The following is a 15,698-nucleotide window of genomic DNA, read 5'->3' as shown; positions in this document are numbered from 1 at the left end:
GGTACTTGTTTCTTGATGAGCCATTTGCAAAATCGGGGAAAGCCACACGTCTTTCCTAGCGATATTCTTCACAAAATACGTCCTTGCCTTGTGCTAGTGGACTCTATTTTTCCTGCCCTGCCCTCAGCAGAGCACAACGCTCCCCTACCAGTCTCGTGTCAAGCAACATACCCCGTATGCAGCGCATCTAAGAATCTTCTTCTGTTTTCAAAAATGATGCCATATACGTGAAAAAAATACACCTAGTATCACTAAGTACAAAATGAAGCAAGGGGAGGTGGCCTACGTGAAATCCACGCTTGACATGATGTGCCGCAATTTCTCCGTATGCTCACTCAAAGCTCAGTGGAAAACAGTACAACTCTTGGGTGAGTTCAGGTAGCCGTAGCCCTTAATTTGACCTTCCACTATGAATGTGCACCTCCAAAAAGAGGTTAGCGGCCAGACAGGCAACATCTAAAACGGGATGCACTTGTTTCCCCGAGCCTAGTCTTGAGCTCTTGGGTGCATGAGGACGCTTCACATTACAGCAGTATTCACTGTTTCTGGTGCATAGCACAAAGTGGCCTCCCCGACTGTCGGAGCTGAGTCATACGTAGTGGCTGTCCATGAGCGCGCGTCATGCCCCTTCAAAACGAGGCACTGTGCAGTGCGCGTCTAATTCTGACGATGCTTCTGCTTCCCTTTTACCAATAAAGGAGCCGACATGAGGCCCAGGAAGACGAGTGAGCACCGTGGAAGAAGGACGGGCATCTCCAAAAAAAACACACAAACAGCTGGAAAGCTCTCAGCACTGCTTTCGTCGGAAGCCAATGCCTATGGGTATAATCCCGGAGATTTGCACGCCCTTTCAAGGGGAGGTCAGCGACCACAGATATAGCATCTACAATATTGCCATGCACCATGAGCAGTGAACAGTGCTCTAATGTGAAGGGTCCTCATGCACTCAAGATTTCAAGACTAGGCTCGAGAAAACAAGTGCATGCCGATTTACACGTTGCCTGTCTGGCCGCTAACCTCCCTCTAGAGGTGCATGTACATTGGTGAGATCGATAGTTGTTGCGAGGAGATTGGTGCTATGGCTTCCGACGGGAGCAGAGCTTAGATGTTTTTAGCTGTATGTGAATATTTTTCTAAACATGTCCATCATTCGTCCACGCAGCTCACGCGACCCCTTTGGCCATAGGGATGCTCCTTCCTGTGTGCTGGCTCTGCGTGCCTGCTTGGTATGCAACCCTTATAATACCCACCTAGCACGGAAACAATCTCACTTTGCTGTATGCACTTGAATTACTTAACAGACTGCCGTCAATATCGCCATACTCAACATAGCCCATCCGACTGAAGCAGTACGTGTTTCACGGTCTGTCTCTCCCAGGAACGTGCAGCCCGTGGAGAGACCCAGCTAGACAAAAACTAAAAAAGAAAATGAGCATGCACGGAATGCTCCCTACGTTTCGAAGATCACACTGGCGGTAATGGCTGCTCTTTGGGACGCATGCACCTCCAGCGGCAGCAGTGTACCGCCTTGCCGAAGGGAATGTTAATTACGTGCCCCCGCTCCTACCCACCGACCCGGCCCGCCCGTCACCACCTAAGCTTATAGCAATGAGGCACACTGTAGGCGCTGTAGCGTTGTTTCATTCCCCATGTCATTCTCCAAGAATCCCTCTGGCCAATCAGCCACCCAGTTAACGAATTGCTAGCCTGTTCCTCCCGTCGAATGACCATCCGTCCCCTCGTTACCGCCGCCTCATACCACCCCGCCGGCCGCCCCGACCTCGGCTCCTGCTCGCAACGAAAGCGAATGGGTTGTTGCCTGAACATTCGCAAGACACGGAAAAACAAAAGCATCAAAATGTGCCATTATGGCAACCCCCAACGCAGACGGAGTAATACACTTACCGCCCAATTGCATACTCGTCATCGTCAAAAACGTTCAAATAAATACCACGCTACATCACTCACCTGCGTCAGGTACTTCTGAAACTGTAGGGCCGAATTCTGCCAAACCCAAACCCAGGCCGTTTACTGCTTGCTGCTGTGGGGGCTGCTGTGATGGCTGCTGTGATGGCTGCTTCGGTTGCTGGGGTAGTTGAAATAGAGAACGTTGCACATCCATTTGCAGTTGTTGCGGCATAGGCTGACCGAACGCAGGATTCACGCTGCTTATCTGCTGCTGCTGAAACCGTAGCGTCGAATCGGAAACTGCTGAAATGCCTGGTGTCGTTGCTGGGGGAGCTGCATTCGCCCGACGGATGCGCAATTTTGGCCGACCATGCATAGAGGTAAATTCCTCAGCAGTTGCGCCGTTTACACCAGATCCCTGCTGTGGTTGCTGCTGCCCCTGCTGCTGCTGTACTTGTTGCTGCCCCTGCTGCTGCTGCACCTGCTGCTGCTGCCCCTGCTGCTGTTGGGGCTGCTGCAGCAACTGCTGTTGCGCTGGCCGCGCAGACTGCGATAAACTCGCAGATCCGAAAATAGGAGACGATATGGCGGCACTGCTTCCTACGGGAAGTGCTGCAGCGACAGTCAGAGGAGCAGGAGATCGGAGCACTGTGCTGCTGCGGGTATCTCCTGCTTCCCCAGAAACGGCCGAAGGAGGCTGAGCCTTTTCACCTTCTGTCTGCGAGCGCTGCGCTGCTGCTTGGGCTTCCTCAGCTGCCTTTGCCTCGGCGGCAGCAGCAGCTGCTGCTGCCGCCTTGGCCTGAGCTGCAGCCTCCGCCGCAGCAGCTGCAGCTGCTTCTGCCTCTTTCTGCTGTTTCATACGCAATTCACGCGTCTCCTCTGCAGTCAAGGCGGTTCCAAGGACGTCCAGCAAAGCTGCATCCGCTGCGGCCGCTCCATTAGGCTGCAGCATCAACAGCAGCCGTGCGCTGCAGTCTCCCCCTCTCTTCCGCTTCCTGTAGCTGCCAAAGTCAACCTCTTCCTCACACGCAGGTGCTTCAACGCAGTTCATTTGTGCATGCCGCTGCTGCTGTGGCTGCAGCCCCACAGTATCGCGGTTGTTTGCCTTCGGAGAAGCAACCGCAGCAGCCGTTTGCACAGACGGAAAAGTGAATGTAGCGTCGCATGTTTCCAGCGAAAAGCGACGGCGCTTGATCCCCTGAAGCCCTTCATTCTGGTCATCCTCCTCGTCTCGCTGGCGCAGCAGTGGCTCGTCTTCACGACAGTGAGACTGTGCTCCATCCTGGCATGACTGTTGCTCTTCTGCCTGCGACTGACTAGTTATGAACGTGAAACTCATGCGTTTGTCCGGCTGCAGCCTCCCAGGGGTGTCGTCGGTGGCAGATGAGTTCGGAGGCAGCGCCTCTTCCCCCTCCGTGCCTGGTGCACCACTCACTGCAGGAGGATTCGCAGCAGCGGGAAACTGCAGAGAACGCAGCGCTGGGGGCCCCCCGCGTGTGCTGACGAGAAGAGGTGACAATGATACTGGCGGGGGAACTAGGGGCATCCTGATGTCTTCGTCTGACGGTTCACGATGCAGTCTTTGCTGCTGGTGCTGCAGCTGCCGCTGCTGGCAATGCAGCCAGTGCATCTGCTGTGGCTGCTGCCGGTGCAAGAAGGCCCTCCGTAGGCAGCGTCGACTCGGCAGGGGAGATCTGGATATCCTGCGTTCCATTGCCATCCTCTCCTTCGTAGCTTCGCCGGCTACGGTAGTCTTCGCTAGGAGCTGTAAACCAGCAACAGTGCTCACTGCAGCTACGCGTTGCGCATCCGTGTGCTGCTGTTGCTGTGCGTAGGAGGTGCCGCAATCCGCAGACATGAAACGCCTCCTCAGAGGAAAGCGGCCCAAAAGCAGTCTGCATTCCTGTGCTACAGGCAGACAGCTAGTGCTTGTGCTCTTCAGTTGGCTGTGGTCGTTACGGCCGAGAAGCATAGAGCCTCCTTCCTCCCCCTCCGCGGGAGAAAGCCGAGAATGCTGCTCTGACGCATCCCCTCGCAGAGGAGCAGTCAGCGGCAGAGACGGTGCAGGCAGGTCTCTCTGAGGAGACGACAGAGGCGTGAAGAAGTCACGATCGCTGTCTCCATCGCTGCTGCCCCCCTCTCCATTCCTCTGCTTCTGCGCAGCACGTGAATCAGCAGCAGCAGCAGCAGCACCCGCCGCTTTCGCAAGCTGCATCTGGACCGGTCCGAGTGGAGGAACTACATGTCCTGAGGCGCTGGAACCTGCACCAGCAAGAGCTGTACATTCTACTGCGCCGTGCGCGCCCTCCGAAACGTCAGTTTCATGGTGGAGAGATACAAGGCTGTTGTCATCCACGCCAGCTGCCGTTACTGATGAGATATCGCACCTCATTCTACGAGCACAAGGTTTCACCATGCAGTCCTCCCAACCCTGTCGATGACGTGGCCTGCTGGTGCCGGTGCTCCTGCGGCTTACAACCACAGCACGCTGGTCCTCCGAATCCAGTGAGTTGCTCGCCAGAGAGCCATTCCATGCACCCTCATCCGTGCTGCTGCAGGGCATCTTGCAACATCAGCGGTTGCCAGTGCTGGACTTGACGACGCGGCAGAATGTTTCCTAAATCCGTGGGAGCAGCATTCCCTGAGCTGGTGCTGCCGCGTGATACAAATGTGTCGTGCTCAAAGGGACAACCAGCGAACGAGTCTGCCCCCAACAAAAGCAGCTCCGCAAAAGTGCGCAGACTTCCGCTCCCGCTGTGGCTGCTGCTGGCCATGCCCATAGAGCGCTAGGCCTGCAAAAGGATAAACAAGTAGAGAGCTTCGCCAGTTGTTGCTGAAAATGGGGAGAAGACCGTCGGCGTTTCAAAGTAGGTGGTGGCCCACGTAAGCATCAGCCGCTGCTGCGCGCTGCGTTTATGGCTGCTCCGGTACAGGGAATGGCAACAAAGCCACACACACTTAATCTAGTGGCAGGGAAATTCAGGGAAGAATGAGTCATAAAAAGAGGACGCGAAGCTACAGTCGAAGAAAACAGCAGCACCACCAACACACCAACAGCATCAACAGCCGCTGAAGCAACAGGAATCGACTGCACTCCGGTGGAAGGGCTAACCGCCTACAAGAGCGCAAAAGATGTAAGGGTTTATTCAAGGTCCCTTGATTTAGTTCAATTTGCCTCTGACTTTGCAATCATTTCGTGGGAAGCGGCAGCAGCATGCGCTCCTCTACTGCTGCAAGGAAGACGGAGCTGCTGGTGCTGCTGGAGCCGCCTCCATTCATGATCCTGCATGCAGCTGAAGCCAATATTCCCATTCTTGCTGAATCTTTATGAAAGCTTCTGCCCTTTCGTCTTCGCAAAAGAAGACGGGGCGTCAGCCTCAGCCTCTCTTTCTATGTATAAGGAAGAGTGGCCCTCCCTCGGTGTAAATGCATGCCGGATGGTGTAACACAGGCGTGGGCTAGGCGGCATTGCGGCACACACTACGCACAATGTTTTTCAGAAGAAGAAAGGTATTTCTTCCTGGAGGTCCCCAACCTTGTTTGGCGACTGTTCTTGGTCTTCGAAGCCGCTTGCTTGCCCTTGAACACCACAGCTGCTTCAGATAGACTTCGCAACTACACCGGGCCAGGCCACACATGAGCATACACAAGCAGACGGCCATACACTTGGACACGATTCGCCTTATAATTGACGCAACGGCTTGCGTATTCCCCATTTCTAGTTTCATGTAAAGCGAGCGTATCCAACAGTACAACAATTTTTCGCTTTGTGCAGCTAACGCCATATTTAATGTTTTCGTAGGGGAGCACTTAATTCCTGATTCAATACTATCTGAATAGGAAGTCTCTGACTATCACTGACTAATGATGAGAGGAACTTCCGTGTTCCCCTTCGTGCTCCCCTCATATTGGATGCCGGAGGAGGAAAGGCAGAGGTAAGGTAGGCGTGGCTGCACCCTCCAAGCACTCCGAGCCTTAAGTGCTAGCTGCACATAGCATCAAGCGCACTTACGCACAGCAATGCGTCTTCTTGTATCAAGCGTAGAGTATTGGGCAATGAGTAGTGCAAAACGAACGGACAAACTAATTGGTCAATTCTTTACCAACAACTAGCGAAAAACGCTGGAATGTAGCTTAGCCCGCAGCTTGTTTACCCCATCTCAAATAAGTCAGCAGTGCCCCATTCCTGATGAAGCAATTTTATCGTGCCGATCAGCCAATACAGCATGCAGCATAATTGACTCCAACTTCTCAAGAAGCACACGGAGGAATCCAGGGACGACATTTAGAGCCTGTGCATATATCAGGGCAGGTAACGTCTTGACAATAATAACCAGCATTTTCCAAAAAATACCCTTTTGTGTGAAGAAAGCTTGTCCAGGCATAAAACACGCTTTGGGGAAGGGCAATTGCCACATAATGCAAGAAATAAAGTCCTTAGCGACTAGCCTTTGGATTAGAGCCACAATTTCTCCCGCAAGCAGCTAAGTCTGCAAAGTTTCTTTTTCAACCACCAAGGTTGGCTTACCCCACCCTATTACACCACAGACTCCCCTACTGGCTATCAACAAAAGAATGATCATAGAATTCGGCACATGTGAGGCTCCCAGGGATCCACAGCCAACACACGAATCACTGGACTGCCTTGCGCAAAGGCATCGGGTAGCTTTTGAATTTCTATACGCAGCCAATATTGAGAGTTCTGTCGCACCTCAAGCTACCAGGCAAATTGGTAAGGTAAGAAAGAGCGTTGATTCGTGAGAGGATGACAACTGGTCCTAGCCACTGGGCCGCAGACTTCTTCCTCTGGTCTCCTCATACAGCTCCGGTAATGCGTTACGATCCACTACGTCCAAATCTCCACATTCGAAACACATTATCAACCGTTCTGTCTCACGATCAGGTCTTTTCTATCTGTAGCTTTGCACGTACACGCGCATTAGCCTGCTGTTCTCTGAGTCCCTCCGCCTCCAACAGTGGCTGCTGCTCGCAACCATCAAGTCTAGGCTTGAATTGAAGAGCCCCTTCTTACTGTAGATCAGGATACGAAAGGACAATGGGTAGACGAGTGCACTATTGTATATCTTTTAGACCTACACAGTACAAGGTGGAAACTGAAATATATCAATAGGACTTCGGCGCTGGGGGGATTCATATCGTGCAGAAGACTACAATTGGCGAGCTCGACATGCTCATCTGCCTCAGCACGGTTTGAGTCACATTATGGTCAATGTGTAGGCGGACCATAAAGATCCGCTCAAACGCACTGGCTAACTTCGAATATCTATTCAGAATGCTATTCGTGGGGAACCCGCAATTCTTCTACACATGAATTAAGGACAATTGAGTAACTCACCAGCCGTGACACAGCTGGATCAAGAGATGTAAAGAGTATCGTTCGTTGAGGTTGTTGAAAGCGACGTTAATGCTTTCCTGACCCGCAGTCCAACGAAGAAGCCATTCTCTGGTTAGCACTAATGCCTTCAAAGTGGGCATGACAAGGCATATTCCTCTGCAACAAGACAGCTCCCAGGCCGTCAAAAAACTGCAGGGGCCCTTCCACTGTAATGCGACTTTCATTGTGGCCCGAGGGAGCATGTTTATGCGCACTGTGATGTGTATCCAAGTTGCATTGTACAAGCGACGGTGTCCTCGCTTCGTTTTGAACCATAAAAGGCTATCCAAAGCGTGAGAATCTTTCACCGTTTTGTTCTTCTGGATTTGGGGAATATTACTCAGTTCGTGGATGTCAAAAGCACACGACACATTTTCTACAGAAAACGAGAATCGTTGGAGAGAGCAGCGGTTGCACTGCATCATAGTGAATCGCTGAAGCGGCGTGAAAGCCCGCAGGCGACAACGGGTGATGCCTTGAATACAACACATGGAAAATTGTACCGCAGGAGGTGTCCGAGCAAATGCAGTGCTCTAGGGCTATTACAGCACTGAACACATTTTTGTAATATACGCTAAAGAGTGATAGTCTGTCTGAACAGTAAAGGAAACCCATGCCATAGGGCCGGCGTTTTCATTGCCCACCACACTGCAGAGTTCCCGCTACTGTTCGGCTTCGATAGTAGTCTGAACAGCAAGCTATGATTCGATCTTACTGAGAGCTTCTAGCCTTTCGGAAGAGAATAGCACCGACCACTACGTCATTACCCATTACCCAATCACACTTTAGGAAAATGTGACGCTTATTAGGGAGCTGGGGCACCGGAGTTGTGAGGCAATAAGCGTCCATGCTGCATGGATTACAAACAGTGTTTTCTTAAGTATGACGACATAAGCAGCAGTGATATACGCAAATATAATCAGATACAAGCCCCTGGAACTTCGTAACGCCTTTGCGGATGTGTATTCGTAAAGGCCACGCCTCGATTGTGCTGCAGTTCTTGCTCAATGTGGCACAACACCTGAAGCCAAAATGTAAAGTCCAGAAATATCATTGTGCCCATAAAACACGAAAACGTGCGGGCCCGCGCAGACCACTGCTTATTCGGCGTTAGTTAGGGCGCACGCCGCAGGACTTGTAGGTGTTTTGGAGCGTTTAAACTGAAATGCAAGATGTCACCAATGTAGCTAGCCTTTCACTTCTCATTGATAGGCGCACACGAATCCCCATTAACTAACCGTTGCAGTTAAGCTGGGCCATTTAAAAGTCCAAGCGGCCTTGAGGTAAATTCGAGTTTGTGAGGGGCAATGTGGACACCGCTTTATGCGTGCCATCACAATAATGGGGTTTCTTAGAAGAAGCATCTGGAATGTTAGGTGTTTCGTACACTCTGGATTCGTGTGATTTATCAAAAATTCTCCGTCCATATAGGGCGTTGAAAACTTGTGGTTGATAGTAGCCTTGATCAAGGGTTTAATGTTGATTTACATCTGCGACTTTCTGCCGCTTTTGGTGCTAAAAATGGGTTATGCCTAAAAGCACAGGTCAATACCTGCATTTCACCTTCTTTCACCAAATCATTCGCTTCCCGTTCAATCTCCTCTTCACGCTGACGTATTCTTTCCCGCGGGATTCAGCTTAAGATTGACCCAGCAATCAGCTGAACACGGTTTGTTGGCCCACTAGGACGTGTCTGAATTGCCGGCAGCTCGCCCTTATTTAGTGCATCCGCGAGCGTCGCCTTTACACGCTCCCATTTCTGCTTGCCTTTGGGTGATCGTTCCATCAAGTTCTTTGCTTAACGAATGGTTGCAAAACCACAATAGACCGGTTTCATGAGCAGAGCACCCTTCTCTTACTGCCTGTTGTGCCTCTCGCATGAAGGCTCTGCCTCACCTTGGTAAGACATTGACTCGTGCCCTGTCAGCTCGATACAAGAAGGTGCAAGGTTGCGCACGTGCGCGCAAAACGATATGTGCAACTAGTTGCAAGCATTTGGCGTGGTTATAGGGTGCAGCTACACCCATCCTCCCTCTCCCCGTTCTCTCGTGGGGGAAATAGAGAGCGGCACGTGTAGGAAACTAAGGGAGCTCCCTTGAAGGGCACATAGCACCATTTTGTAAGTTTGTATTGAGCCTGGAGCTGAGTGTCGCTCTACGGCGACTTTTGATAAGGTGTTAGAGTTGTACAATGTGGAGAGTAGAAGCACGCATGTGCCTAATTTGTGCGTTTCCGAATTACAGAGATGTGCGGCCCCAGAACATGCTGGGCAGCGTCCTCAGACCTTGCTGATTTCGACAGCAGATTCTTGCCGCGACACTTGAACTGAATAAGTATCGTATTTCTTATGGATTATAGAAAATGCAGATTACTGCTGTTACGCAGTTGTCGGGTTTGTAGCTGTACGTTTTAGGATGTCTGGACTGTACGTGTAGCAATCCTATATTAGGAGCACGTAGCAATCCAGGAGGACCAACGGTGGACAACTATCAAAAATCAGGATGGTTTAGAGCTGCATCGACACATCAACACTACTCATTTTCTATGGAGACTGCAACAATGGAGGCCATTGAAGCAAATGTAGTCGACTCTCGGCTGACAGGACCCACGCTAGAAAAACTATAATTTTGCATGCTGGAGCGCTCTTTGCTTACGGGGGAGCAAACTGTGATCCTAGAAATTGTTTAATGAATAGGGTCTACTGAGCAGGAAGCGACTTCTCCCTCTACGCTTCGATGCATCTCGTAGAAGCTGAGCGGTAGGCACTGCATGCAGCCCTTATCGGAAACGACTTGACACGGAGAGTGTGACATAGATACATTTAATGACATGAATATGCGTATTATAGCAAGAACACTGTACTTCCAGCTGGCACTTGGAGCCTAAGTAACCTAAGATAGCAGAGTGACTAACAGCAGTGCAATGCAGAAACTATCGAGAAAAGCAGTTACGTTTGCACGCTGTAGCGCTGAGATACATCGATACGAAACAAACTCTATTGAGCCACCTAAATAGAGTTAAGAAGCTGCATTACGCCGACCAGGTTCACTTTGAGAGCGGGCATCAAAGGTGCAACGTGTTATTACACATGTCGTAAACGAAGCAGCGCAGTCAGGGAAGTTTTAAACGCTCGCATTAGTGCCAGACCACCTGCCACATTGTAAAAACGGGCGTTTGTCTGCGTGCGAGACGCCGTACGCTTGACGGCATTCCGTAGAGGGTACACATAATGCAAGCACATTTTGAAGCCTGGTATGCGCGGCTAGGTTCTTCAGAAGAAAAACGGCAGCACTTCAACGATTGCACATGAATTCAAAGATCATAGAGAGGGTTTGAATTTGGTTTTACGTGCATGATGTTCGTGGCCCAACGCGGAAGGGCACCTGAGGCGTATTCATCATGCCACAGCTGAGTTGTTCAAGAAAAGGGTATTTCCTTTCGTGAGACGCACAATGGCATTTTACAGCTTAGTGCCTGCTTGAAGTGGAGGCTAGCACACGAACGAAACTATGCAATAAGCTGATCAATACCTGGGGAAAGGACCAACCAAAGAGTTGAAACGTCCAGTATGGTACGCTGCATTCAAGTCACTTCCTTACGTATAGACCGCTTCGTCTCCCCACCCTCGTGCAGCACATATGGAATAATATGCTCGAACATATTAGTGAGTATATTTTTAATGCCTGAGGATGTGTGTTTTATCCAATCGGGCAGCCTGGTTTAGAAAGCGCTGTCATGTCAACTTCAACAGCCGCGGTATACTCAAAAAAGAAGTCCTATAGTCATCACGATAGCAGTCTGTAGTAGCATCAAAATGTTACATGAAGTGTTGTGCCGCTGATTTTGTCAATTATCAAGATAGGAGGCGATTTTGCGGTCAGATTGACTCCTTGGCCCAGGTGTCCCCGGGCGGATCAAGTGTAGCCCACGGTTAGTGTAGGGCTGAAGAACTACGAGTTAATTCAAGGCAACGGAACCTGTAAAATAGCTCTCATTTATTCCTTTTGAGCTTATTTCTAGTTGAAAGGAATTGAATAGCCAGAATTCAGGTCACTTAGAGCCCTACGCTCTGTAAGTACACTTGTCTGTTGCATGACTCAATATTCAAGTGTTCTACATACGAAAAAAGTGCAGTAGAGCATTCCTTAGCAGACTTAAGGGTTATGAAGAAACGCAACGGATCCTGTGAAATTACTATCATTCATTCCTTGTCAGGTTGTTTTTCGGCTAAAGGGAATAGAATAGCAGGACTGCAGGCTAGTGATTGCGATGAGAATTACCACCTATACATAAATCCTGTGTTCCCCCGCATCGCTGTGTAGGATCTTCTGCCGGTGTATCATATGAGCGTCTGTTGGTGAGTAGATAAAAGCAATCAAAATTCCTGAGACAACAATTTAAGGGTCAAAATATGCAACTGAACCCTTGATGCAGGAACGACTGGCTGCCAATCTAAAAGCGATACAAAGTCTTATAATGTCCCCTTACGAAATATTTGTAGGCAAATAGTTACCTACAAAGTAAGTTTACCTAACCTGATAAGCATATTCTTCTGAGGAAATCAGGTCAGAGTGCTTGGCGCAGATGGCCAAGCAAGCCTTCAGCGTTCTTAGTTAGGATACAACATCTGCAAAATGATATAGCGCATTACTGACTCTATGGTCTAACTCTTCTGCATACATGCAAAGCTGCTGCACAAAAGGAATTAGGTACACTGGACAACAAGGCATGCTATGTGCCACTGGAGAAGGCATGCGTAAAAGCCCATCCTATGACTTCCACATGGAGATCCTTAGTGCCTAAGCCATATTTCGTAACAAAACAAAGTCACTGAGGAATCCATTCAGGGAATCCGTCCATAACTGCCCTGATTCACGAGGATCTGGCCAACTGGTAGAAGAAAGCTAAGATACGCGTTGCCGTACTCTCCGACCTCAACGAGCATCGTACACAGTAGCGCATAGTAGCTTAGCGCATAGTAGCTCAGCGCATAGAGGTCAAATGGTCAATCCTAGATTGGAAGCAAACCCTGATTCACAGGAATTAAAATGCAGAACAGGCAGGTGATTAAGTCTGAACTTCGCTGCACATTGTGGTCGAAACAAAAACTTGGAACTCGCAGCCTTCACCCATATAGTGCATGCTTCATGGTTCTTTGCGATTTCTACAAATGGTGTTCAACGAATGGCAGTATTCAATTCGTCCGCTCTGCGTATACGCCTGGTGGTCATGAGAAGCGACGTATCCAGATGCCGCATGGCTGCAGCAGTCTTGATATTTGCAGATTCTATCCTGGCAAGCCATGATAGAAGCACACAAACAGCATAGCTAACTTAAAGAGCGCTAACTAGGCGTAGGCTTTGGGTCGAGATCGAGTGCACCAGCTAAGAGCTTGCACGCGATTGCGCACAAGTCCTAAAGCGTTCTGCGCCACCCTGCGAACTCGCCTCTCCTTTCTGTACCAGGAGGAAGAGTACCAATCGTAGAAATCCAGTGCAATACACGGAAGATGCTTTTTTGGTGGGGGAGAGTCTCGATCCCAGCGGAAAGTGTTGCAGTGTGCTGTGCCAACTCTTGTTTCGGGTAGTGTGAGCACCTTCCCTCACCTGCCGGCAAAGCTTACTTGCTTGTGAGCGCATGCATGATCGCTATCGCTGTCCTAATAAAAGGTGTTCTAGAACAGAGATCTATTAGATCCGATGGGGTAGAGTTCCTGGCAGTCCATTCATCTGTTCCCCACGTCTTGGCATGCAAAGCCGCTTTGATAAGTTCAAGGCAAGTAAAATTAGCTTTTCAATCAACCAACAAAGGCAAACGATGGCAAACCCGAAAGTCTTAAAAAATAACCATGCACCAGGAGATTCATCCACTTTTCTTCAGTTGGGTGAAGCTGCATTCTGAGGTAAATCTTGCATATTCTTGCCGCAGACAGAACCTACCCGCGATTGAGAGACATACTCTCGCAAATAAAGGCAGCATTATTCCTAATTTCCCCTGCAGTGGTGCTTGTTTCGCTGATGAAAGAGTGGTTCTCTAGTAAGACCCATCATTGGGGCAAATCAGCCTTACCTTGTATACTGCTAGAAATCTGTCAAAATCATAGGATGATTTAGATTGGATACAAATAAAGACTTGCCCCCAGTGAAGGGCTTAAGGAGGAATCTGGCTGCAAAAACAAGAAGCTTTAATTAACGTCAGACTTTCTTGACAGCAAGTCTGGACCCCTCATTAGGATACGTGAATCTACAGGCAATTACCATTTGATCAAAATGTGTTATAACTAGAATTTAGAATGCATGCTAGTTTCTTGTGGCTCAAAATTGTTTGCTTTTTTTTCTTAATTGTGGGCCTTTCTCCTAGAAGGATCCAAAGCTGGCGTTGTAATTTTTCTAGTTTCTCTAGTCCGGCTTTTGCAGTGCTGGGCCTCCCAGTATGAGAATAGGAAGCACTAAAACGTTGTCGAGCCCTGAAAGCTATCCAGCTTACGTTTCCATCCAAAGCACATTGCATGCCTTACACACAACACACTCCTCACACAGGAGTAGTGCTTCTTTTCACTTTAGCATCCGTTCAAAGTGCCTGATGAGACACCCAATGACCCGGGATTCGGATGGAAGGGTGGGTTACATGTTCGCTCCATGTCGCAGCGAATGGGAGCTCCTACGAAATAAACCAACGTTGCATAAAGATGATGTCTAAAGCCCGGAAAGGGTACATTTCCAGTGTATTTTCAGTGTACCAGTGGTTTCGTCCCTTTCTAGGTTAGTTGCTGTTGGACACCGAGGTTCTGCCCCATACTGTCTGCGGAAGAGTACCCACTACACACTGATCATATAATTGTGGCCAAAAAACTGTTTACGACGAGAAAATCAACGCGCGCAGCCCTGCTATATGACCTCCAATGCACTAACGTAGGAAGTTCAATTGTACATCACCTTGATAAGGTGTTTTGGTGGGACGACACAATTCTCTACACCCTAAATGCAGTAGAGTGCCAGTACTATCCAACACTGATTTGGCTTTGGGGAATGCGAATCGCGGATCGCCTGCCGAAGAGATTGCATGAGCAGGTGAAGATTGCAGTACTATATGCTCGGAATTCGTTGTTGCATATTGATCAGCGTAGGGTCAAAATAGTCGGATTATCATATTTTGTTCATGTTCCACTATTGGGCATGCGGTCGCTTGTTATCCGGAAATGAGGATTCATGCTGCTAGAAGACTATTCGGTATGTATCTCATTGGCATGCAGGATGCTCTTTTAACATCGCTTCCCTAAGAGGCCGCATGTGCTTCGCATAATGCTTACATTAAGAGCTACGCAATAAACTTATTTTCAGCTCATTGCAGGACTGCGGTGATGAACTTGTACGACAGTACAATAAAAGATTTTGATTCATGCAACTATCGCCACACTCTAAACTGTTCACTTGATGAAAGTAAGGAGACAAGAATTTCAAGTATTGAACACGATGAAAATGGTATTTTCATGATTTAGCTGCATGCAAAATTTGTTGAGGTATCGATTTTTCGGTCGATTGGGACGGCTGCACAAAGCAATGCCAAAGAAGTCGTCGACGCATGTTGAGCCATCCTTCACTAAAGCTGGCGGTTTCAGCATATCACCGTGCGTGTGGCTCAGTAGTACGTCAATTACCCACCTCACTCCAAGTTGGGGCACGTCGCTGTTAGGTCTCTAGAGTCGATGGGTTGCCGTGCGCCGTACTGTCGTTGCATAACATCCCTGTCGCAGTCCGTTTGGGAAAAAGCACATACATCATGAGCCTTTTGGATAAACACTTGTCGACAGACAATTGCTTTGCTAATCTTTAGACGCTGCTTAAATCCTAGTTCGTCAGATTATCATCAGAGAATACCGTCTTTCGACAGCAATGATTTTCCAAATATTCACAGAGTACTGCTCTGTACTACTCGTCTTCTGGAAAATAGCCTACCGGCACTGAACACGCACCGGGGATGGGAACTACCGTACCAACTAGGTGGCATCATGAGGTTTTATGACTAAAGACAGCTAAACATGCAGCTCACACTTTCGCGGCACTGTAGGCATATGAATGAAATCCCTGGATGCCACAAAGCAAAGAGCCTGTAAGCTGACAAAGCATATGCTTGTGGAGCTACACGTAATCAACTACAACCAGGGCAACCAACCAAGTTGTACCCACGGTTCATGTCCACTTTTTGGGGTACTGGCATGAAGTTGCCAATATTTTGACTATTCTCAGTGGTCAAACCCTGGCGAGGAGTCGCAGTGGCTAGCATCTGATTCTTCTCATGTACCATGGAATACGGTGTGCCCCCGTCTGGTAATGCGTCTGCGTTGTGGCTTTGTATTTTAGGCATCATCAAATGCATCAACAACTGCTGCATGTAT

At 49.2% G+C, this 15,698-nt stretch overlaps 1 protein-coding gene across 1 annotated transcript; it reads right to left on the bottom strand.

Moving 5' to 3' along the window:
- Nucleotides 1-1,742: 1,742 nt before the first annotated feature.
- Nucleotides 1,743-4,471, bottom strand: LOC34623351 (mediator of RNA polymerase II transcription subunit 12). The gene is made up of 2 exons (XM_026337274.1): nt 1,969-4,471; nt 1,743-1,819 (listed from the first exon to the last, which is right to left on the bottom strand). Exons 1-2 carry the CDS (start codon nt 4,469-4,471, stop codon nt 1,743-1,745), a joined length of 2,580 nt encoding a protein of 859 aa, XP_026193059.1.
- Between the last annotated feature and the right edge of the window lie 11,227 nt (nt 4,472-15,698).

The sequence above is a fragment of the Cyclospora cayetanensis genome, unplaced genomic scaffold, assembly GCF_002999335.1.
Source record: "Cyclospora cayetanensis isolate NF1_C8 unplaced genomic scaffold, CcayRef3 CcayRef3_contig_173, whole genome shotgun sequence".
Lineage (NCBI taxonomy): Eukaryota > Apicomplexa > Conoidasida > Eucoccidiorida > Eimeriidae > Cyclospora > Cyclospora cayetanensis.
Note: the sequence above shows the minus strand (reverse complement) of the source record. Positions and strands in the feature narration are given on the sequence as shown.